This window comes from Melospiza georgiana, chromosome 11 (genome assembly GCF_028018845.1).
Source record: "Melospiza georgiana isolate bMelGeo1 chromosome 11, bMelGeo1.pri, whole genome shotgun sequence".
Classification (NCBI taxonomy): Eukaryota; Metazoa; Chordata; class Aves; order Passeriformes; family Passerellidae; genus Melospiza; species Melospiza georgiana.
Window position 1 is genome coordinate 14,129,660 of NC_080440.1, and position 24,100 is coordinate 14,153,759.

At 42.8% G+C, this 24,100-nt stretch overlaps 1 protein-coding gene across 1 annotated transcript; it reads left to right on the forward strand.

Moving 5' to 3' along the window:
- Positions 1-429: 429 nt before the first annotated feature.
- Positions 430-22,418, forward strand: TKT (transketolase). The gene is made up of 14 exons (XM_058031841.1): positions 430-668; positions 5,364-5,481; positions 6,836-6,949; positions 7,575-7,672; positions 9,331-9,522; positions 10,329-10,447; positions 11,271-11,464; positions 11,983-12,147; positions 12,760-12,916; positions 17,343-17,473; positions 18,496-18,579; positions 18,754-18,847; positions 20,430-20,552; positions 22,126-22,418. Exons 1-14 carry the CDS (start codon positions 562-564, stop codon positions 22,311-22,313), a joined length of 1,884 nt encoding a protein of 627 aa, XP_057887824.1. The 5' UTR covers positions 430-561; the 3' UTR covers positions 22,314-22,418.
- Positions 22,419-24,100: the final 1,682 nt, after the last annotated feature.

Sequence of the window (24,100 nt, forward strand, 5' to 3'; positions counted from 1 at the left end):
AGAACTTCTTTAAGTTGAAGGGGGAAGAGCACTGGAGCAGCTGCCCAGGGAAGGCGTGGAGTGCTCCTCCCTGCAGACATTCCAAACCCACCCGGACCCGTTCCTGTGTCACCTGCCCTGGGTGACCCTGCCCTGGCAGGGGCTGCACTGGGGGATCTCCAGAGCTCCCTTCCAGCCTCACCATTGCTGTGATTCCCTGAGCGATGGCGGGCGGAGAGCGCGGCTCCCTCGCCCTCAGCGCCGCCTCAGCGCGCGCCGCGGAAATGGCGCCCGCGGGAGGAGCCGGGGCCGCCGCGGGGCCCGCGCAGGGCGCTGAGCGCAGAGCGGGCCCGGCGCGCCCCGCCCGCGGGCGGCGGGAGGGAGGGAGGGAGAATGGAGGGAGGATGGAGGCGGCCGCTCCTCTCTCCGCCCCCTCGCTCCTCTCCCCTCCCCCGCGCTCCTCTCTCCGCCCCAGCGCTCGGCCCCGGTGAGCCGCGCCGCCGCATCGCAAAGCCCGTCCTCAGAGCAGGTCCAGCCGCCACCGCCCGAGACCCGCCGCCGCAGCCCTCCCGCGTCGCACACATGGAGGATTACCACAAACCCGACCAGCAGACGCTGCAGGCGCTGAAGGACACGGCCAACCGGCTCCGCATCAGCTCCATCAAGGCCACGACCGCGGCCGGCTCCGGGTGAGTGAGAGAGGCGGGCGTGGAGCGACTCAGCCCCGGCCGCACACCAGAGCCGCGCTCCCGCATCCCGGGGCTGCATCCGGCCTCGGCGTGGTGCGGGGAGGGGCCGTGCCGGGCTCCCGCTGCCCGAGACGCTCCGGTGCCCCGGGGCACAGCCCCCGGTCCCGCGGTCCGCTTCCCGCCCGCAGCGCGGGGATGCGGCGGGCCCGGCCGCGGGAGCGCTGGGGCGGCGTGCGCGGGGATGGGCAGCGGGCAGGGCCGATCCCGCCGGAGCCCCCGGCGCTGATGGATGCGCAGGAGACACGTGTGGAAATGGCGGCCGGGGGCTCCGCGGGCACAGCCCGCCCGGGCCGGGCCACGCCGGTCGCCGGTGCCGCCTGGTGTTGTGACTGGGAGAGAATGCTAAGTTGGGGCAGGACTGGAAACCAAAGAATTTGTGCCCGAGGCGCAAGCGGCTTCTTTTTCATTGCGTGCCCGTCAGTTGGAACTAATTCTGCACAGAATTTCAAGTGAGCCCAAGTGGGATTATCTGTGCAATGCCCGCGGTCTCCAATGGGCAGTTTATTCAGGCCTCTGGACAGGATTTAGTGTGGGCTCTGATGTGTGCAGATTCCAGGGTTATCCTTTCTTTGATCGTGCTTTACCTATGGAAAAAAAATCTCTGCAAACAATCAGCTTTTAGTCATGTAAAATCAAAGCCATTTTTTTTTTCTGCTTGAAAAATATATGAATGTTTCCATATAAAGTGCTGGGCTTTTCTTCTTTTTTACACATATTCCATCTTGTTGCAATTTCCTCCTTTGGCTCTCTTTGAAACTAGCTGCAGTGTTTAAAAAAATCTGACTGAATCCCTTGGATGCTGACGTTTCTGTGAAGAAGGATGATGTGCAAAATATTATAAAGCTTCTTTGAATTGCCTTCCAGTCCCCACCCTGTGCCTGGCATGAGCTCCCTCACATGGCTCTCGGAGCTGAACTTTACTCGTTCCGTTTGCAGCCAGCAAGTGAAAGTGCTGCTGTTGTTCTTCCTGTGAAATGGGGTGTTGGACGCGGGAAAGCTCTCAGCAAGTCAGAGCAGTGCTTTTTTACAAATCTGTCTTGTTGGGTCCAGTCTGGAGAGAGAGGTGTAGAATACCCAACAACTGCCCTTTTAATTCTTGATTTGTTTCAGAGGTGCAGTGTACAGTATTACACAAGTCTGTGTGAAAGTGTAAATTGAAAACTGTGTTTTGTAGAGCTTGGGCTTCTGTGTTCAGTTTCCAGTAATTATTTTAAGCAGGCAGCAGAGATGTGTGGTATCAGTTGTCGCATCAACAGATAAAATTATTTCTCTGGTTTGTCTGATGTGCTGTTAAAGAATAAGGATCATACTACAGCCTCTGTTTCTCTTCCGTGGTCCACAAAATTCACCAGTAAAACCATTCTCACCATACTGATGAAACAGTAAAAGTAGTTTTACTCAAGCTTTTTATTCCCTGGTTCATCTGTGCTACAATACTGAGTCCTAGCACAAAGGCATTTCAGTAATCCCTCTGGTTTATTCTGCCACTGGAGTTGTGTAGTCTGAAATTATTACACAACTTGATAACAAGCAGATTATGAAAGATGGGCTCTTGACAGAAGATTCTGTTGATAAGTAATATATTTTCTTAATAAGATTTGGTTGCCAAGATGATGGTGTAGTAATGTGCCCAAAAGACATTCAGTCTGTTGTGGAGTTAGGCAAAGCATGTACATTTCCAAAGCAGCTGTGCATTATGAATGTTTCCCAAAAACTGAGACAGTGTGCTTTGCTTAAATAGCTGGTGTGCACTGAGGATGGGAAAAGATGCTTGAATGGAAGTTAAAGTTAAATATAAGCTTCCAGTTAGTTATAAATGTGAATTGTCATGATGGCTTTGATTTTGTTAAGGAAATACGTGTTTGTTAAAGGTGTAGCTTGAAAAACTGCAATAAAAGCACTTCAGAAGAAACAGGACCTGCCTACACTTTCAAGGAAGTAATTTCTGTGAACTGTGGCATGTATTGCAACATAAATGGTGGTGTGGTAGATATGTCACACCAGTTCTTGCAGTCTTTACTTCTTTTACCTTCTGCTAAAGAAAGTACAGTCTTTGTCTGGGCAAGACCTAACTCAGTCTGATCCTGAAGTTGCTCAAACACATCACTGAGTATTTCATCAGCTGGAGTGGAAAAATTCAGTGAACTGGAAAAAAAATTTTGTGCTCAAAATTACTTACGTGGGCAAAAATTTGATTCGTTTAGTTGTAAAGATTGACCATACTTGCTTTGGGGTGTGGAAGAGCTTTCTCTTTTCGATAAGTAGTCCACACATTCCCATTGAAATGGGTAGAGTGTCTGCTGTAGCTGATGATAAATTTCTGCAGTTTTGAAACAGTGTCTTGGCTTCCTAGAGCAGGATGGATACATTCTTAAAAGTGGAAGTTGCAAGAGTTTCTTAAGAGGCAGTTAAGTTTCATAATGGGCGATGTGATCACTTGTTGCAGATGATTTTTTCTTCAGTTTTTTTTTTTTTGTTTTGACTCAGTGTTCCATTTTAGCTTTCCACTGCTATCCTTTGAAATGTGTGGATACATGTAGATGGAACAAACATCAGTTGATTCACAGTAATAAAAAAAACCCCACCAAACGAACCTGGAGTATTATTTTACCCTTGTTTTGTGTGGATCCAGGATTTTCGTGTTCCAGGTATACTTTGGTTGGGTTTCCTATCGAAGGACTGTATTTCGAAGTTAAGGTTTTGGGGTTTTTTTATTTCAAATAGTAGAAATTAATTTAATTAACCTGTAGCTTTAACAAGATGTTTTTCCAATTTTCAGGTAATTTATTAAATTTTTCTACTTTTTTTTTTTATTTCCACATGCTACCATTTTAGGTGGTTTAAAACTTTTTTAATCAAGACCAGGAGTTCATAGAAGTATGGTTAAGTATAAAGTTAATAAAATTAAAGGAATGAAAGCTTTAAACAAGCATGTAAGGCTTATTGATTAACTCAAATATATGAATATTTACTAATATGTTTGAACCATGGTTTAAAGCTAATTCTCTTGGTTCCCTGTGTGTGAGTACTTACTAAGGGATCAACACTAACCATAATTTGTATTTTGCTAGTGTTTTGCATGTTTTTATTCTTTTATTACAGTTATGTTGGGGATATTGGGTGGGAAGGTTTATTACTATCAAAAGAAAATATTCTGGTTCACTTAGTGAAAGTGTTGTCTAATCCTAACATGCATGGTAAATGTACATGTAGGAAACAAAAGTGACACTTTCACAGTCAGTTTATCCTGTTTTACAAGGAGGATCAAATACTTGAAGAATAGCCTGCAAAGGATGAAAAGTAAATGTGGGTAGAAGAGGAAGTGAGAAGAAACAGCTTTTTCAACCTCCTTACTATTCATCATCCACTTTCCTGTACTTCAGTAGTGATGGCTGATGTCAAGAATTATGTTTATATCAGTAAAATCTGAAAAATGCTATTTTCCATATTCAATAAAGATTTTTAAGGAGCCTCCTTACCCCTTTTAAGCTTTATGGCAAGTGAAAACCAAGGCTGGTACCCCCAAGTGGTCAAATGGTGCCACCCATTCCAGGTGCATAAGAACTACAGTGATTATTATGTAAATTACAGTAATCTAGAGAAATAAAAGTAATTCTGTGTCCTTCTATTGCACTTCCAATGAAATATATACCTTGTCATGGAATAACTCCATATTTGCTACTTGCATGACCTCTTCACATAACTTTATGTTCACTTGGTACTTCATGGCACAGCTGCCTGTGAAATGGGCCTGTGTATTCCAAAGGCAAGTTATAGTTGACTATGAATTCATGTGCTGTTATCCCAGACAATTCAATGGGAGAGACTACACAGATACTGAAAAATGTTTGATAAACCAACACATATAATATTTCAAACTTAAAGATGTAAATGTAGAAAATGTTAGTTCCCCTCCTAGCCAAAGATTAAGCAATTTAGTATTTTACAACATGTATCTGGGTGTTTACTGGAGACAGTAAATTTCCATATCCAGTTTCAACAGAAGATGAAAAAAAATTGCATTATTTAATGTCCTCTTTAAAAATCAGAATTCTTATTCTGTCAGCTCTAATGTGGTACAATGAAATGGTTCCTAAGTTATACTATTATAAATGTTCCAGAGCTCTCTGCAGAAGTTAATCTTGCATTACCAATCCCTGCACATGCACCAGAGCCTGAACAAGTCCTGATGCCATGCTTTCAATTTTTCCACTCAGCGAGTGGCTCCAGTTCTGTGGAAAGCTGCCCTTGTTTCCTCTGCATTGGTGTGAATTTCTGCCACCAGATAAATCAGTGCAGTCTGATTTCAGGCCCAGGCTGACACAGCCTGTGGCTGAGTGTCCTGTGCTTCAGCCACCCCTTCAGGTGGTGGTCCTTGGCATGGAGAAGAAGGGAGACTTCTAAAAAACAAGTTCTTGAGCTATCAGCAGGGTCTTGATTGAACACCCATTTCAACCAGATCAGAGGCTCCCTCTGCCTCACAGTATCTGATTAGCACAGGGGTGGGATATCAAACACTTCAGATTTGTGCATTTTCATGCTGGGGAGTTGGGGTCTGATGAAGTGATACTTTAAAGATGTGGTCCTGAGCAAACAGTAACACAAGTGGTAATCTTGGGTCTTCTTGACTTGTAGCCACCCTACATCATGTTGCAGTGCAGCAGAGATTATGTCTGTGCTGTTTTTCCATACCATGAGGTACAAAGTGCAAGACCCCAGAAACGCCAGCAACGACCGGTTTGTCCTTTCAAAGGTAAATAAATAATTACTGGTTTGCTGTCCTGTTACAGTCTGCTAGCAAAGAGCTGTCTGTCTGTAGATTTAATTGCCTTGTCTTCTTTGACTTGTGTTTACATACACCTACATCTGCAGAGAAGTCTGTTGGAAATATCTGAGAGCCTGGAATTTGTCTGCTTCAGAAAGAAAGAAACTGGATGAATTAAGTTACAACATAACTTAAAAACAGTTTTAAAAGGGTCTTTGTAATGTGTCCTGATAAGTCTTAACTCCACTATGTCAAGTTGTTATAACGTTAAATAATATTATATTGTTTATACAATCTATCAGGATGCAGCAAGGTCTATTTTATTTTTCTAACAAGGCAGTTGCAGTTGGCTTTTGTGCTCATTGTTAAATGCAGCCCTGCTGTTCTGCCTGCAGCCATGTCACAGTGGGCTCTAATTCCTGCCAGCTTCTCAGGGAGCATTGCATGGAACAGGGCAGGTTAGTGAGTAGTTTGTAGATTGCACTCCTACTGTGCCAGTATGGTACTAAAGTCACCGTTACATCTGAAGCCACTGTGGGTCAGAAAACACTTAAACCCCAGTCTGTGCTGCCTGTTAGTGTTTCTGTCCCCTCCTACATTGTGTCCTTGCAAATCACAGGGATATATTATTCATATGGCATAAAGGCAGGTGAGGGCCTTCAGAAAACATAAAACATGGAAAATATGGAAAACGTGGCAGATGAAGTGCTCCTGTGATGCACATTCCATCTCTGAGTCAGAGTCCCTCAGCAGTGCTGTGGAGCCCATGGTGAATGTCCTTGTGCTGGATGTAACTGCTGCCATGTCTGGTGGCCACTCTGAAAGAAGGAACTGAGTGAGAAGCAAGTAGTTGATGCTGAGGTGGTGAAACACTGAGAGTCACTTCCTCATGTTTACTTTAGCTCTCTAATTAATCAGTGTTTCTGTCCAGAGTTGCTAAATGGCTTCAAACCTCTGCCTGCTCTTTTGACTCCTGAGGACTCCAGGGGTGGAAGATGACTGCTCCACAAAGATGGGAGTGGAAGATGACTGCTCTGAGTGTACAAAGCCTAAAACTTTGCCTGTTGTCACTCACTGCATTTAAGCCTGAGTACATTCATTCTGAAGGAAGCTCTAGTGAGATAACACTGCTCATCCTGCTGGGGTGCTGTAAGCAGGGGCATGGGGAACTTGGAAACAAGCATCAGTGTGGTGTGTGCATTGTAAAAATGTTCAATAACTCCATGCCTTGCTGATGGGCACAAGAACCTGATTTCAGGGTCTGTCAGCTTTGTAGAGTTTTGTCCACGTAGTTAGGAATTGTGAAACTTGTGTTTTGTTTACAATTTCTGTTTCTCTCTAGGGTCATGCAGCACCAATTTTGTATTCTGTTTGGGCAGAAGCTGGCTTTCTACAAGAAGCAGATTTACTGAACTTGAGGAAAATTGATTCTGTCCTAGAAGGACACCCAGTGCCAGTAAGTGCTCATAATCTTTGATATGAAAGTGTTTCCTCCTGTGAAACAACAAGTGACTTTGGTTGCTGTTCAGTCCAGGAAAGAGAGACTTCTAAGAAGGATGATGGCATTTATGGCTTCACAACTGAATTTGAATTTGAACTGTGTTTGAATGAACATGTAGAAATGACCTTTATTGTAGTAGTAAAGTTCCCCTAGAGCCCTGCATGGCAGTATTTTCCATTTCATAATAAATGTCTAGGTAAAGTTTCATCCAGGCTTCACTTGCCCTTTAAGCAGCTTTGAGGTATTTCAAGAGTTTACACCCAGCTTGACCACTTCATTGGTCTTTCCATTCCCAGCCAGTTTCAATTGATTCTTTTTTACACAGAATCATCAATTCTTAACTGTTGCCATCCAAAGCATAGCTGAGAAATTCCATTCCCTCTCAGAGTGCCCAGTTAGCTTGTGACAGTCAACATGAAGGAAATTGCATTGCAGGGAAATCAGGGGTTTAAGATTTAGAGGGACTTGCACATTGTTATGGCTGAGAAGCTGCATTTTGGTGCATGTTGAACCAGCTTCTAGCACTGGAAATTACTTCCTCTATTTCATAACTACAAAATAATCATCTTTTTATTCTCAGAGACAAGCCTTCACTGATGTGGCTACTGGATCCCTTGGGCAGGGTCTTGGTGCTGCTTGTGGAATGGCATACACTGGCAAATTCTTTGACAGAGCCAGGTAATTCCATTTTCATACTTCATGATTATTCAATGGGAAAATTTTGTTAAAATTAGATAGATAGATAGATAGATAGATAGATAGATAGATAGATAGATAGATAGATAGATAGATAGATTCATTCTCCTTTATTCAATCCCAAATCTGATGTCAAATTCAGGTTTTAAATGATAGATAATTACAAAGCTGTTGCCAGTGAAACTACCAAGGGTTTAAAGCTTAGCAACAATTAGTGCATATGTGTGTTTCTTTTGTGACCTGACAGCATTGCAAGCTGATGTTCCTGAACAGAGAAGACAGGGAGTTGTTGGAGGAGCCTCTAACTTCCAGAGAGTAACTGATATCCATTTTGAGACTGGATGAGTCCCTTTAGAAGGAAAGTGCAAGCTGGAGAGGTCTGTTCAAAGTCAGATGACAAATAATGGAGAAGGTTGGATAAGGACCCGTTATGGTCAATAATAGCATAATTGAATCATAAAGTAGGGCTCCAAAATGTTATCAGAAAGGCACTCAACTCCACAGAGACAAAAATGACTGCTCCTGCCATTTGTTTTGTGCACAAGAAAAGAAGATGTCTAAAGGCAAATCTGTATGAGGAGGAAAATAGCCTGATGTGGTTGATATATTTTATTTGACAGTTCTAGTACATCAAAGCATAGGCTGCCCAGTTAATGTGTCCTACACTTCACTAGCTTGAAATCATTTCTGTGAAAGATGACTTGCTGATTTTAATTGAGTTTAGCAGATGCTACGTGTGGAAAAAATCTAACTAGTGCTTACATGACAAAAGGAAAAGGTGGTCTTGCGTGCAGAACTGGGGAGCAGCTTAAGTTCAAGGAGTTCACATTTAGCTGAAGGCAGGTAGGAATCAGATCAAAAGTCTCTTATAGCTTCATGTTGAGTAAAAACAATATCACTGACAGCCATCTCAATTATTTTGTTTTAAAATTATATATTTGAAGGATAATTTACCTTTTTTTTTTTTTTCTTTTTGGTGGGTAATAAGCATTTACAAAGTTTTGTTGTCCAGAAGAAGAGTGGAAGTAAAAGACAAATGTTGTGGCTGAATTTGGTAGAGGTGATTCAGTACTCCTGCTGAGTTTTATCTAAATAAAGGGCTTCAGTGGTTGGAGAAATAGTCTACAAAGTCATTTAATGTTGGTTATCTTTTTACTGAACTCTGAATTTGTTATGCAGTATGCTTTAATCCATAGCTGAGCTCATCTACAGTTTAGAGTTTCCTGGAATTAATTCCTGTTGGTTGTCCTTCCAGAGGGTATATGGGAGGAAGGAGGAAGCAGAGGTAACTGTCCCTGCATTGTTCAGGATCTTGCTGAGTCACAGTGACAGTGTTCAATGGGCTTGTTCAGTCAAGCCTTGCAGTGGGAGGCTTAAACTTGATTTTTTTTGAGACAAAGGCTTGGAAAGGAGTGCAGTATTTCTCATCTTATTTTTCTAACGTGTAACGGCTCATAACTATTTGAATTTGATTTGTCTAAGGTTATGTAACTTTAGCTGAGGTGAATGCATTGAACAATGGGAACTGAGTTTGGGATAGAAAAATGAGGTGAATTCTTACTATGACTTATTGGAGGAGTTTTGATTTAATAGTGCTCACAAATCAAACCTAATTTATTTTCATTTTTAATTTCTTCTAGCTATCGAGTGTACTGTCTGCTTGGAGATGGAGAGTTATCTGAAGGCTCTGTTTGGGAGGCAATGGCCTTTGCTGGCTTTTACAAGCTTGATAATCTTGTTGCTATATTTGATATTAATCGTCTTGGACAAAGTGACCCTGCTCCTCTGCAGCATCACGTTGAAATCTACCAGAAACGCTGCGAGGCCTTTGGGTATGTGAGTGGGAGAAGCTCAGGATAATCTCTCATTTGAAAATGTATGTTCTGTTTGCTTCTCAGAATTGTTCAAATGAGCTTTCAGCTCTAAAGGATTCCATCAGCATGGAAGAGGGCCTTTCATAATGCCTGATATTGGTCGACTTTAGGGCTGCAGCAGGAATATTGGAAGTGGCAAAATTTGTTGGTTTTGAGGAAAAATAAGGACTGCTTGCACAGATAAATTTGTCAAGGGTCTTAAAACTGTTTTTAACATATCAAATTCAGATTTTATAACTGTGACCACATGTCCTATTATAGCAAGTAGATCAGAAAAAAACAGCATGGAAAGAGAATTCTTTGTGTATTGACTTTCATTTAGTTTCATATTTCTATGCAGATGCAAAATCCATGCTAAAAAAATGTCAGATACAATAGAAACCAAATCATGCCTGAGTGTTTGGGGTTTTTTTAATCAACGTCTATTGTCAGTTTTCATCTTATTTTTAGATGTTTGATTTGCTCTTGTGATTAAAAATGGCCATTATATCTGAAGAAATGTAGGATAACTTAGTTATCTGTGGGCTGTGAATTTTGCTCATAGTTGTTGATCCCCCTGTGACTCATTTTGCATTATAAAAAAGCAGCTGTGCTATTTTTTATGGTCTCAAATAAATGCTAGTTCGTGTTTCTGGCATACTTTGGGTCTCTTAAAAAGACACTGCACTGGAATGAAGTTAGTATTTGTTATTGTTATTGCTGACTACCAGAGAGTGTCACATGCTAAAACCCTTTAGAAACAGTTGATCTGTTTGTGTTCTTAGCTGGCATGCCATCATTGTGGATGGACACAGTGTGGAGGAGCTTTGCAAAGCCTTTGGCCAGGCCAAACATCAGCCAACAGCCATCATTGCAAAGACTTTCAAAGGCAAAGGCATATCAGGTAATAAAACAATTCTTGCTTTGCATACACACATAGATATGATGTACACCTAGTGCTGCAGTGCAGAGAGCTGCACATCTCAGCAACAGCTGCAGAAGGTCTTTGACCCTCTCTACCTGTCAGCAACATTATTGCTGAGAAAATTGGTTTGGTCCTGTCAAGTGGGACGTGTGCCAGCTATGGAGTGTTCTGTCCATGGGATGGAGCAAATGCACACTCAGTGTGTCAAGGGTTGCCATGATTTCCTTTAGCCACAGCTTTTAGCAGCACTCTCAGCTTGCCTTTCTGACCAGATAAATATTAGTAACAGCAGAGAATATCATTCCTTTTCATTGAGTAAGCAAGCAAAGTTCATTATTTGCATAATAAGAGTCATCAGATAAGAGTCATCAGAAGCTATTAAAATAAAGCTGTAAAATATCAGATCTTGTTTGAATTGGACACCTTGGTTAACTGTTGTTTCAAACTTACCTGAGTTTGTTTAAATAGAACTGTTGAAATTTCATAGGAAATGTAAATGCTGATTTACTGGTTGCTTCCTGCCACACTGAGGTCTATTAGGGGCAAATTTACAAATCATTTCTGTAGAAGGTGCTGGGATTTTGTCACAAGTTTGGAATATATGTAATTTGATCATGTAAAATTCCTCCTCTTTGTTTAAATGTCTGTCTTAATGCAGCTGAATACTACTGTAATTGTTCAAGGAATTTCTTCCTTGGAAGAAAATACTGGACTGTCATACACCACTGCACTTTCATCTGGGTAAAATCTGAAGCTAAATTGTTTTTATATTCTTACTTGTAATGTGACTTTGAATACACAGGTGTTGAAGATAAGGAAAGCTGGCATGGAAAGCCCCTTCCAAAAAATATGGCTGAACAAGTCATTCAGGAAATAGATGACAGAATCCAGAACAAGAAAAAACTTTCTCCAGCCCTTCCAGAAGAAGATGCACCTATAATAAATATTAGAAACATTAAGATGCCATCTCCACCAACTTACAAAGTGGGAGAAAAGGTATTCCCTTCTTTTTCACTGATAGTCAGATATTTCAAAGTGTGAGACCGTTTAACAGGATGGCAGGAGGTTTTGTGTTATCTCTTCCCCCAGTTGCAACTACCCACCTCTTCTCAATAGGCAGACATTATTTCTGTAGTGTGACACAGTCAGCTTGCTGGGTATCGAAAGGGTATATAAATATATTAAAATATGGAGATTCAAATCACTCTTCTTCATTTCATGATCATTATCAATTTTATAAACTATTTTATGTACCTTTGAGATTGAAGAAACTCCTTGAGGTTCAGTGAATTTCTATGATTGGAAAGCAGGGTTTAAACATTTCCTAGTCAGATTGCTGGGGAATTGCCCATTTCAGAACAGATATATTTCTAATGCTTTGTTGTGGGTTTGTTTACTCTTCTGTGTGTCACCATTCTCATGTGTACTTTTGATACTGCTATCATTTGAAAACAATAAAACAGGAACAAAAAAGCAGGAAGCTACAGCAGCCCTGGTGTGTTTTCCTTTTGCAGTGGGCCACCCGCAAGGCTTACGGGGTTGCACTTGCAAAACTGGGCCACGCCAACGATCGAGTGATTGCCCTGGATGGCGACACAAAGAACTCCACCTTCTCTGAGCTCTTCAAGAAGGAACATCCCAGTCGCTACATTGAGTGCTACATTGCTGAGCAGAACATGGTAACTGCTCCCTTGGCTTTGTTGAAAGATCAGTATGACCATTCAGTGTGAGTCCCCTCACGGTGGGGTCTAATACTTGTTTTTCAAATAAATGTGAGGTAATTGTAGCAAAAAACAATTTAGGAACCTTGTTCTAATTTCCAGTTTGCTAAAGAAGGGACCTTTTAGTAAATACCGGTCCAAATAACACAGGTAAATCCATTCCCTCTTACTAATGATAATTTTTGTTTTCTGGAGATAGCAAGACCATGTCCATTGGACTGAGAACCTAAGCCTTTGATCCAGGAGAAGAAAGAGAGGGATAAGTCTTAAAAATCTTTGAATGGCTGCTTTAAGCAGATAAAGAAAAGAAGCTGCCAGTAAGAGACAACAATAACAGCTAGCAGTTGAAGCATGGAGCAGAGGAGATGCAGGAGAATAGATACTGGGAGGGTGAGTTGCCTCCTTTCCTTTCTGGAAATGCCAGCAATTAGAAGCAGGACTAAACAGAGATTTTTAATCTGCATTGAGAGCTTCTTGCTAAATTTTTAGGGCAAGAAGTCGCACAGATGATGTCCTGGAAACCACTGATAAATGAGGAATTCACTGTTCTTACCCAATGTCCAATTTCAGGTGAGCATTGCAGTTGGCTGTGCCGCTCGTGACAGGACCGTTGCTTTTGCCAGCACCTTTGCCACCTTCTTCTCGCGGGCGTTCGACCAGATCCGCATGGCCGCCATCTCCGACAGCAACATCAACCTGTGCGGCTCCCACTGCGGCGTCTCCATCGGTAAGGGAGCCACAGTGTCCCCAGGCACTCCCGGTGCCTGGCTGGCAGCCAGATGGACCCTGCTCTGGGCAGGGAAGCTGGGCTCTAGCTGGGTGCTGTAACAGTGGCAGCAGGGATAGCAGGAAGTTGTATTTGCAAGTCCACTTCTGTTGTGTTTAGAAAGAATGAGAAAAATTTCAAGCTGTCATTGGCCTTGTTTTTCCTCTTTGGCCCGATGAAAATAGGACTTTTCCCTACAAGATTTCCTACTGTACAAGTACAGACTGATATAAAGGGATTGGACTGAAACTGAGGGGTTCAGGTTCCATTTCATCTTTGCAGTTGATGAAAAAAAGAGGAGAATATTTTTTCTGTGGAGAGAATAGTCATGTGCTTACTGTACCATTGTTTCCCAGTCTCTTACTGGGAATCTCTCTCTTACTAATGATAACTGTTTTTGCACAGATGCTCTTGTCCATCAATCTCAAAAACACTTTAGAGATCACACATTTGAAATAACTACTTCAACTTATCCCAGTATTTTTACTACTGAAATTGTTAATATGGTGATTAATAAAATCTGAAATCTCTTACATACTAATGAAACAGGAACTGTGAAGCTGTTACATAATTCAGAAAATTGAATCATAGAAAGTTTTGATTGGAAAGATCTTAAAGGTCATCTCCTTCCAACATCTCCCACTAAACTAGGTTGCTCAAAGTCAGGCAGGACTTACCCTTGGCTGTCTTGAATCACGTCCCTCTCCCCATGTGCCTCAGTACAGCTTCTAGGAGGATGTGTTCCAGGATCTTCCCAGGCACAGAGTGGTAGTTGGTAGTTCCCAGGATTCTCTCTTTTCCCCCATTTGAAACCAGGTGCAGTGTTTCCCTTTTTCCAGTCAGTGGGGACTCCACCTGGTGCTACTGTGACTTTCGCTGGGGAATGTCTTGGCAGCTACTTCAGCCAATTCCCTCAGGACTCTGGGATGCATCTGCTCAGCTCCCATGGACTCTGTAGGCTGAGGTTCCTCAGGAGATCACAAGCCTGATCTGTTGTGGTTTAATCCCAGCTGGACACCCAGCCACTCACACACTGCCTGTCCCTGCAATGGGATTGGGAGGAGAATCAGAAAAAAACTTTTAAGTTAACTGCTACTACTACTACTAATAATAATAGTAATTATAAAAATAAACTGAAAAGCACAATACAATTTCTCAACACCCACTGACCAATGCCCAGCCTGTCCCTGAGCTGTGGTCAGCCCCTTGGAGCCCCCCTCTTTCCCAGTCTCTATGCTGAGCATGGCATTCTGTGGTATGGAACATCCTTGTAGCCAGTTTGGGCCATGGTCCCTCCCAGCTATTTGTCCATCTCCTCCCTGGCAGAGGATGAGGACACTGAAAAGTCCTTGATTTAGGATAACACCACACAGCAGCAACCAAAACATTGGTGTGTTATCAACAGCATTCTCATCCTAAATCCAAAACACTCCACTGTACCAGCTAAGAAAAAAAAATGAACTATCCCAGCCAAACCCAGGATGTCTGACAGCAGAAGGAACTTTGCTTGTCCAGACCCTGTCCTGGTGTGGGAAAAGGGTTTGCCAGTGGAGACCAAGGCAGCAGAGTCAGCACATCTCAGTCCAGCTGGCTGAGGGCCCTCACCAGCAGAGCCTTCTCTGGTCTTGGCTTCCCACTGTCACTGTTTGGAGCACGTCAGATCATAGTGGGGTTGGCTTTGGTTTGAAGGAGGAAAAGAATTTTATTTTTAATCTGAAATGCATAGACATGACCCATGAAAACAGGAACAGACTTGCATACCAAGAAGAAAAATGCAAGTAGACATTCATGCTTGAAAAACTAGTAGGTATTTGTAGGGAAAGTGAAAGAGAAGGAGAGCTGACAGGGGTAGTAAATTAAGGTTCACTGCCTACATCAGTTTTTCAGTTGATTTAATAGTTTTGGCTGGCAGTAAGGTTTGGCAAAGAGTTGGATGGGTTTTTTTTTTTTTTTTCATTTAAAACAAAATAGTTAAGTTGATCTGTAGTATTGGTAAAGATTTAAAGATGTTTCATAAACACGAGTAATCTCATCCCAAACTTCAAACTTACCTGTAGCAGTGCAGTTCTCTGGAGCAGACTTTGTACATATTGTATATGTAATTAAGGGAGGGATTCTATTACAAGCCTCTTTTTAAAATCAGTCCTTCCACTTTCAGACTTCTAGCAAGCAGAGTGTTGATGTAAAAGCCAAGTAGCTTTGGTCTTTGCTGATTTAGGAACATGAAACTCTTTTTGGTTATCCAAATTGTCTCCTAGAACTACACTTCCAAGTTTCAATTTTCAGCACATGAAATGTTCTGCTGGGAGCTGTGATGGTGAAGTGCAGACTTGGATTTATAAAGTTGTTTGAGGTACAAATCTCATTCAAGCCTCAACTTGATTTTCAAAAAAGAATTTCAACCGAAAGTTTTGCAACTTATATTAAGAGCTATATAAAGTTTTATAAAGAGTTATATGATGTTAATGTAAGTTTTGCAATTTATATGAAGAGTTATAAAGAAAGTTTTTCAGAAAAATCCTTTAGCAGTTAAAAAATTCAATTTTAAATGAAAGGGTATGAATGAAGCATACTTCCTATTAGAACTTTGGGCCTGCACGGAATTCCAAATCTGCATGCAATTCAGAATCCAATCTGGACCTGTGGTGAAAATTGAAGTTTTATGTATGCAGTTCTAGGCAGACCTGGGCTTCTACTGCACTGAAATTTGAACCATTAAACTTATGAGAAATAGCTATCACAATGACCTTCTGTACAAGTTCACTCCTAGACCAATAGTTGCTGATGGACTGAAACATTAAATAAGTTATAAGGTCATAAGAGTATAATGGAAAAATCTGTATTTTTCAAACTGAACATACAGAAAAAGAAATCATAGCGTACATGTGTCAGAAATAGAAATATCAATTGTTTAGACTGTTTTATATTCTGGACATTTGCTACTGCTCATATTAAGCATTTATTTCTTTTATTAAGCTATAAATATAAGTTTTGCAGATGTAATTGAGAATTATACTCTCATTTGATCTGTTGTATTCCAAAACCATATAAATTTACATTTTCATAAAGACTTGGGGCCAGACTCAACTTGATTCCAATCTGTAAGTTACTTTGAATTGCATTGAGGAGCTTGGAATGTTGGTGGTATTGGCACCACCATAGCAAAAGCAGGACAAGCATAAGTAACTCTCTGCATTCGATAATATTCAGATTCAGGATATTAAAATTATCACCTGATAATTTTATTCTTCATCATTTCATTTTCCTTCTGTGCCTTCATTGTGCGAGTGCATTTTAGGAAAGGAAATGCCCACTGGATCCCTCTCACTCAGAGTACACTCATTTAGAAACTGTGATGTTGAGAGGGTGTCTTCATGTCATGATTGAAAGCCAAGACAATTCCTTTTCCTGGTCTGTGCTTACTTCATTAGTAATGTGCAGTGGCAGAGTTCAATAATTGATCTCTTTAACGTGTTTAAAGTTCTTCAGAATTTTGTGCTGCTCTTAGGAACATATTCTCCTCCTTCCTCGTGAACTCGTCCTTCTTGAATAACAGGTAGTGGGTGCATGTGGGAAGGCTCCTAGCCCTGCTGCTGCAGGCTGTGACATGAGTGGATTCTGGGCTCTGTGCATGGCTGCTTTGGAGCAGTGCCATTCCCAAAGCTCCCTTACATAAGGTCACTGGGGGTGGGGGGTGTTGTGGTGGTTGTTTCTTTAACCATGGAAAATCATGGCACCCAGCACGTGTCCTGCCTAACAGTTCCTTTTCAGAGATCTGTGCTATGAGGTGCTTGAGTTGTTATAAAATAACAACACAGATGCCCTATTGCTCCTTAAAAGACCTTTTTAGAGCATTAAAAAGTACATACATACCTTTCATTTAATCTTGAAATCAGCCTAAGAATTTGAGAGTAGTTGTGCTAATTGCACTCTCCCTTTCCTATGGGACACATGCAATTCTCCCTTCACATTTCCAGCAGTTTAAATCTGGAGGAACACTTATTGACAAGTATAAATTTTGCCTCAGCACATGTAAATCTGAAGATGTTCAGATATCTTGTGACCCTCTTTCTGTATCTGTATCCCTCCTATTTGGTTATATTCCTTTTGTGTTGTTTTATTGTTATACTTTATTTCCTATTTTTTCTTTTTAATCCCAGTTTTCTTTCTTTTTAGTCTCTTTCTATCCTTATTTACTGTTTAGATGGTTCCAAGTTTAAGGAGAAGATGATTCTTTTCTCAAGCAGGTAGACTTGCATGTCGTGTGTGTGCCTGATTTTATCCTTTTCTCCTTTTTTGCCTGGTTTACGTTGAACCTCACTTCTATATTGAGTGATTGTCAAAAATGTGAACTTGCTCCTTTGTAACCCTGCTTTAATTCTTTCAGGTGAGGATGGGCCATCTCAGATGGGGCTGGAGGATCTGAGCATGTTCCGGGCTATTCCCAACTCCACTGTGTTTTACCCCAGTGATGCTGTAGCCACTGAAAAAGCAGTGGAAATAGCTGCCAACACCAAGGTTTGCATCAGAGTATTTCTGAGCCAGAAAATAATTCTGGCTTTTGTACTACTCTTGTTGCTTCTGGCATGTTTCTTGCATGTCTCTACCCACGTAAATTCTTCCCAAGGCTCCACTGGGGCATCGGGATGTTTTCTTTTCAAGGAAAGGTTGCAGACATTCTGTCCAGGCTGGTGCAGAATGAACAATCTTGAATGCTGTGGGCCAGATTTGGGGAGATGTAAATGATTGCACAAGTGCAGTTTGAATCTATATTGAATTAAAGTGTAGGTTTTTAGCAAACCCAAAAGTGCTCTCCTAGTACCTTATCTCTGGGTTCAAACTTGAAGCTGGATATGGAAAGATAAATCTCTATATTGAGGATTTTGATCATCTCCTTGATCAGTATTTTCCTTGGCTGCCATGAAGTTTTTCTTGAGAAAGGAGAAAATTATCTGAAAAAATCCAATCTTGCTACTACAGGTTTCTAGTGAAGGAGTGTAACAAATATGATGAGTGGTTTGTGGAAAAAAAGATGGGAGGTGGGGAAAGAAGTAGGAAGAACAGATTAAAGTACAAGTTTGCTACTTCCTCTGGAAGGGCATCTGAACTTTAACTGATGAAAAGCCTTTTTCCTTGCTTTCAACCAAGCATTCTTCTCCAATTTAAAATTGACAAAGTGAAAGTTGCACAGGTATGGTAAGGTTCCAAGAGTCTAATTAACTCAAGTAGGATTCTCCAGTTCCACAAGAGAACAAAAGAGAGATAAGTATCTTGGAATCAGAAAGGAAATTGTGAGTTATCAGTGTGCTTTAAGAGGAGGTGAAGTGTTTTGTACTGCTTGAAGCAATCAGCTGTCACAAGGGACTAATGGGAATTGGTGGGGCAGAATTTACTCATAAGAACCAGAGGCAACACAGGAGGGTGAACATCAGACAAATAGAAAAAGTTATTTTTTCTGTATTTTTTGTATAGGATTTATCAACTAGAATGTTAACACTTTTGTGTTTTATTAACTTCTACCATGTTTACCTCGGAAACAGGGCATTTGTTTCATCAGAACCAGTCGTCCTGAAAACCCTGTCATTTACAACAACAATGAGGACTTCCATATTGGACAGGCAAAGGTAAATACTGCACAGATAAAGAGAATCAGAAAAATATGCAGTGTTCCCTTTGTAAAAGCCCTTTTGCCTCTAAAGCGTTGCAAAGATTTCATCTTTTCATTAAAATCTCTAGAAATGTAAAAAAAACCCCAGTAAGATTAAGTGTTAAAAACACATGGACATGTTTTCTTGCAGGTGGTTTTGAAGAGTAAGGATGACCAAGTGACTGTGATTGGAGCAGGAGTCACTCTGCATGAAGCACTGGCTGCAGCAGAGCAGCTGAGAAAAGGTGGGGCTTTTTTCCTTTTGTCATGTAACACAAAAAAAAAATCAATACCAGTCAGCCTAAGTGCTCACCCTTTGTACTGGTAAACATGAATGACACTGTTCAGGCAGCTGGTCAGGCACTGTTAGCTGAAACTGCAACACAGCATGCAGCTGCCAGTCTCACCTAATAGAGGAGGTTTTAGTTGGCTTAGCAGCATCTGTAGCCATGAAAATTGACAACAGATCACACCAGGGTCTCATTAGAATTGCTGATCTGTGGTAGGGCCCTGTGGGCAGAGCCTTGGGGACACTGTGTGAGAAGCAGGAGTGGCACCTGGTCTGCTACAGCACAATCAGCTGCAAACAGGCTGGAGCCAGGTCCCAAAGCACAGCTTGTCACCTGTGTGTGCCCATGGGCACCTGGCCCTGGGCTGGGCTCACTGCTGACCTGGGTTCCTTTGAATGCAGCAGCTCTGAACCACTGTGGGAGGGGCACAAATCTATGGCAGTGCTCAAGCCACTGACATCTCACAGCAATGGTAACCCTTCAATGACACAAGAGAAAGAAACCATCAAAAACCCACCTGTGAGTCAGGAGCCTCTCCTCAGGAAGAGATTACAAATAGCAGGAGATAATAAAGTAATGCTGCTGTGGCTTATGGGGAGCTTTGTGTGCAGCATCTGGGTGGACTGATACTTCGTCATGACCTTCAGTCACCAGGCTTAGGACATTTTGAAAGTTGTATTTTCAGAACCATTGTTGTTTTTCTACACTTACTGTGCTTTACAGTGCTCTGCTGGTCTTGAAGTCTGAGTAATCACCTCTGGAGAGATAATCCCACAGTGCAGAGGCAAAGTCTAATATCTAAAATGTATTGGCCACTAAAGAGCCTTCAGTCACAAAATGACAATAGGGCCTCTTCATGTGTAGGAATCAGCCCAGTGTTCAGCCAGCCAGGATCAGAGACAACTTCACACAATTGCTATTCTTTATAAACAATTGCCATTTGTGTGCAGCTTTAATGAGCCATTGGGCCTGCCTTACGAGGGCAGGGCAGATCTGGGTTTGGTGCCAACAAACCTTAAGGGTGCCCTGGTAGGGCTGGGCAGCTCAGACAGGCACGCCTGAGAGGTGGCAGCCTGCAGTGAAGAAAGAATTCAGAATGCCTACACACCAAAGAATCAGGTGGAAATTGCACTTGGCTTGACAATAAAGGTTAAATAAAGGTCTGGGGAAAAAATTAGAATTGACAGCCTGAGTAAGGAGGATTTCTCTGGTGACTGAATTCTCTCTTACCTGGGGAAAGCCAGTTACATTACTTTTTACCAGGGTGCTCCTGGTAACTTGAGTCCCTCATCCAAGCCTCCTCCATCATGTCTGTGAATAAATGGGTATCACTATTCCACAAGGTCCATGGAGAAAGAATACATATAGAAATTGGCTTGGCTAGGTTCTGTGGTAGATGAGCCATAGGTACAGCTACCTGGCAGTTCATGTGGGCAGTTCTCATAATGGTCTAGGAGATCACAGCCATTGTCTACCACTGGCATTGTCTTGCATGTTGCAGTTCATTGTTGCAAATAATTTTCATTTGTTCATGCAGAAAAGATCTACATCCGTGTGATTGATCCCTTCACCATAAAGCCCCTGGATAAGAAGACAATACTTGAAAATGCAAGAGCAACCAAGGGCAGAATCATCACTGTTGAGGACCATTACCATGAAGGTAAGAAGGGTCTGGGAAGTCACAGCACTCAGAAGCTGGAAGTTCCCAGCTTCTGACCTGACAGAGGAGTGTGAGACCTGATGCTGTCATCTCATGAAAGCAAAAGAGAGATTTCAGTTTTTTTTGGTGCTGTTAGGATTATAAAGTGACACTGAGGATTGAAAGGCTCCAAAGATTTAAGGGGTAATCAGGGCTGTCTTTCTGATTCACTTGGCCTTGTGTGCCCTTTCTGTGCTTGGTCCAAGAGAAGTCTGGATTCATTTGTGCCCAGTGAAATTGTAAATTCCTGCTATGCTGCAGGGGTTCTGCTCAGAGAGCTCTCTGAAAGGCTGCACAGCAGCTTCTTTGCAGATGTGAAATTGCAAGAGAGACCATTGCTGTGCAGGTTTAAGTACTCCATGTGTCCAAAAGCTTGGCTCCAGGTTACCTGAAATCAGATGGTTGGTTTGGGCAGTTTCCATAGTTTTTCCACAGTTACTCTGGGATAAATTCCTCCCTTTTTCTTCTCCACCACCATAGATATCTACTAACAGAAATTAGTAGATATAGTTATGAGATTATCTTAAATTAAGGTGAACATCACTCTGGCCAGGTACCTGAAGTGAACTGGTTCTACTGTAAGTGCTGGATACTCCATGCTTTTGTCCCAGACTATGGATGGTGATAGATACCTGAACCTCTTCATTTTCTAGCTCAATGTTCAGCTCTGGATAAGCATTTTACTACAGGCTTGCAAGACAGCAGAGTCTTAACTGTGAGGTGCTGAGCAGGGGCTCTGTGCTGGCACAGTGCTCTGTGGTGCAGGCAGGGCAGGTGTCTGAGCTTGCAGGCCCCATCCCACTGAGCTCACCAGCTGCATCCACAGAGGGGCATCTGGCTGCAGGCTCAGCTTGGTCAAATCCCACCATGCCAGGAGCTGTGAGCAGCCCTGTGATCCTGGAAACACTCTCTGAAGGGTAGCACTAAGGTGTCCCTTCTACCAGGTTTTACAGCACATGCTTTTGACCCAAGTCCTGTTTTCTTCTTCCTTGGTACCTCTGCTTCCAGTGTCTCTCCTGCCTCCATGCAGTGCCCATTGCATCCTTTGTGCTTGTGACTGATAGTGAGTCAGAGCTGAGCTCTGAGCAAAGGTTTGAAAACATTACATAACCCAGAGAGGTGCCCAGCAGCACGTACAGACACTGTGAAAGGATGGAGCTCTGAGCTGCTGAGATTGGTTGGAATTTCAGCACGTTAAGTACACTTGTAAATGCTCTTCAGTCAAAGTGTATTTTTAAACCTGGCTCCTGGTGGCTGATGCTGAGGTGGTGAGAGCTTGCTGACAATCCTGTGCCCTTGAGAGGCAGGTGTGTCCTGCTGCTTATGGCTGAGTACTTCAGAAAAGGCAGCCTGCTTGTCCTCAGGATGCCTTTGGCACAGGACAGGCTTTTCAGTTCGCAGTCAGCCCACTCAGACACGTGTGATTGGTGTTCTCCTGAGGCTGGGGATGGAGGCTGGTAGGTGCAGGCCCCACACACAGTGTGGGTGTTCTGCTGGGACGCTCCATCAGTGCCAGATCTCCCTCTCTCCGCAGGCGGCATGGGCGAAGCCGTGTGCGCCGCCGTGGTGGGCGAGCCCGGCGTCACCGTCACTCGCCTGGCCGTGTCCCACGTGCCCCGCAGCGGGAAGCCAGCGGAGCTGCTGAGGATGTTTGGCATTGACAAGGATGCCATCATGCAGGCGGTGAGGGCAGCCCTGTCCAAGTCCAGGAATGCCGAGTAGACGGGAGCATCTCGTGCTGTGTAACAAGGAGCTGCGTTCGGAGAGGTTAAGGCAGGCAAAGGTGCTTTATGTAGAGAGTTCTAATAAAATACCAGCTTAAAAAACTTTCTGGGGTTTCATCTCTTCTTTTCTATGTGAGGTTTGGTGGTGTGGGGCAATGCCTGCATGTTTAGAGCCCCTCCTCTCTGCACTGCCCCCAGCCATTTCAAACCAAAGGCAAGGAGGCTGTACCCAATGTGCTGGGTGGTGCTGAGGTGGAATGAGATGTTCCAGGTCCTGGGGAACCAACGGGGAGGTGAGGCCCAGCTGGGCTGAATGGCAGTGCAGACAGCACAGGTGAAGGAAAAAAAATTGGAACTGCTCATAGGAACTTGTAGTTTTGAGTGCTTAGCTGATGCTACAGCAAGGGTGTTGCTGAGAAGGACTAAAGGATCTGGAAGAAGAGCAGGAAATTCCCAGGTACTCAAGAGGATGCAGCTCAATGTGTAAGTTGCTTTTTTGTTGAGAACTGACTTTTCTCATGGGACCTGCTGTAAGTGGCTTAGCTGTTCATCTCACACGGTGGCATGCACTTGGTGACTTTTTAAATGTTTTGCAGTTTTTAAATGTTTTGCTTACTTTACCCTTAAGCAGTTTCTGTTAAAATTAAAAATTTATGTTTACTGCAGAGTACCAAATTTAAAACATTAAGTATTGAAACATGTTTCTCATCTTGACTGTTCCACAAATTGCCTTTCAGAAAGACATTAGACAGCAGAGGACACCAAAAAAGCCCTTTTCATCAGAGCAGGGTGACTGTAGTTTTCAGATCACCCAAAAGCCATTTGCCTCTAGCATGGCTACAGTGCTCTGAGCAAGGCCTTATTTGCAGACTAATACAAAATATACAATAGTTTGGGATGGTGAAATATTTCTACAAAGACATATAAAGGAGCATATAAATACTATGAAATAATTTATATTCATCCTTCTTGCACAATTTAGCCCTTGAGGCATTGGGTGGCAGCTGTGCTGTGTTGGTGCAGGCCTGAGTGCAACTGTTGGTGTTTCTGGCAGTGCAGCTGGAACTGCAGGCAAGGGTGACTGGCACTAGTGCTTCAAACCATGTACAGCAAAAAGTAACCTTTCTAATTTTCTGAGCACGGCTTGAAATTGTTCCTGTAAAACTCTGAGCTGTTTGGCTTTACAGCCTTCAGATTTACATTTCCTTAAAAGTCCATGTTTAGGGCTTTTTCTTTTCAACTGGTTGCCTTCATCATTCTGTGGGTATGAAGACCTTACATTTTTACTTAAAATGTAGCTTTGTTGCAGTCTTCCTATGGTTGCATTCTTGCAATGTGTAACATATCCTATAATGTTAAAGTTTCATGTTTATTTTACTCAAAGAAAGAAAAAGGTTGGGAGATGAGTCAAATCAAACACTTTGTTTTTCCCCTGAGAAAAGATGAAATCTGCTGTTGTTAATAACAATCTCATTACTGCAGCACTCTGTCAGTGTCTGTAACATCTCCTCAGCTCTCCTCGGGTGGAACCACTGCCCGCCCACTGCTCCGAGTTCTGCCACAATCGATTCATCAGCCCCAGTGCCGGGACAGCAGGGCCCGCCTCTGCCTGCTCTGGGCAGCACCAGGGGGAGGAGGAGGAGGCCAGAATCCCGACAGAAACAGCCAGAGCCTGAGCCAGGACCAGCACAGGCCATTGGTCTGTTGGTTCTGGTACACCACAGGCACACTGATGAGGTTTGTAAAATGAGAGCTGCACCACCACATGGCTGCCTGGGGCAGGGA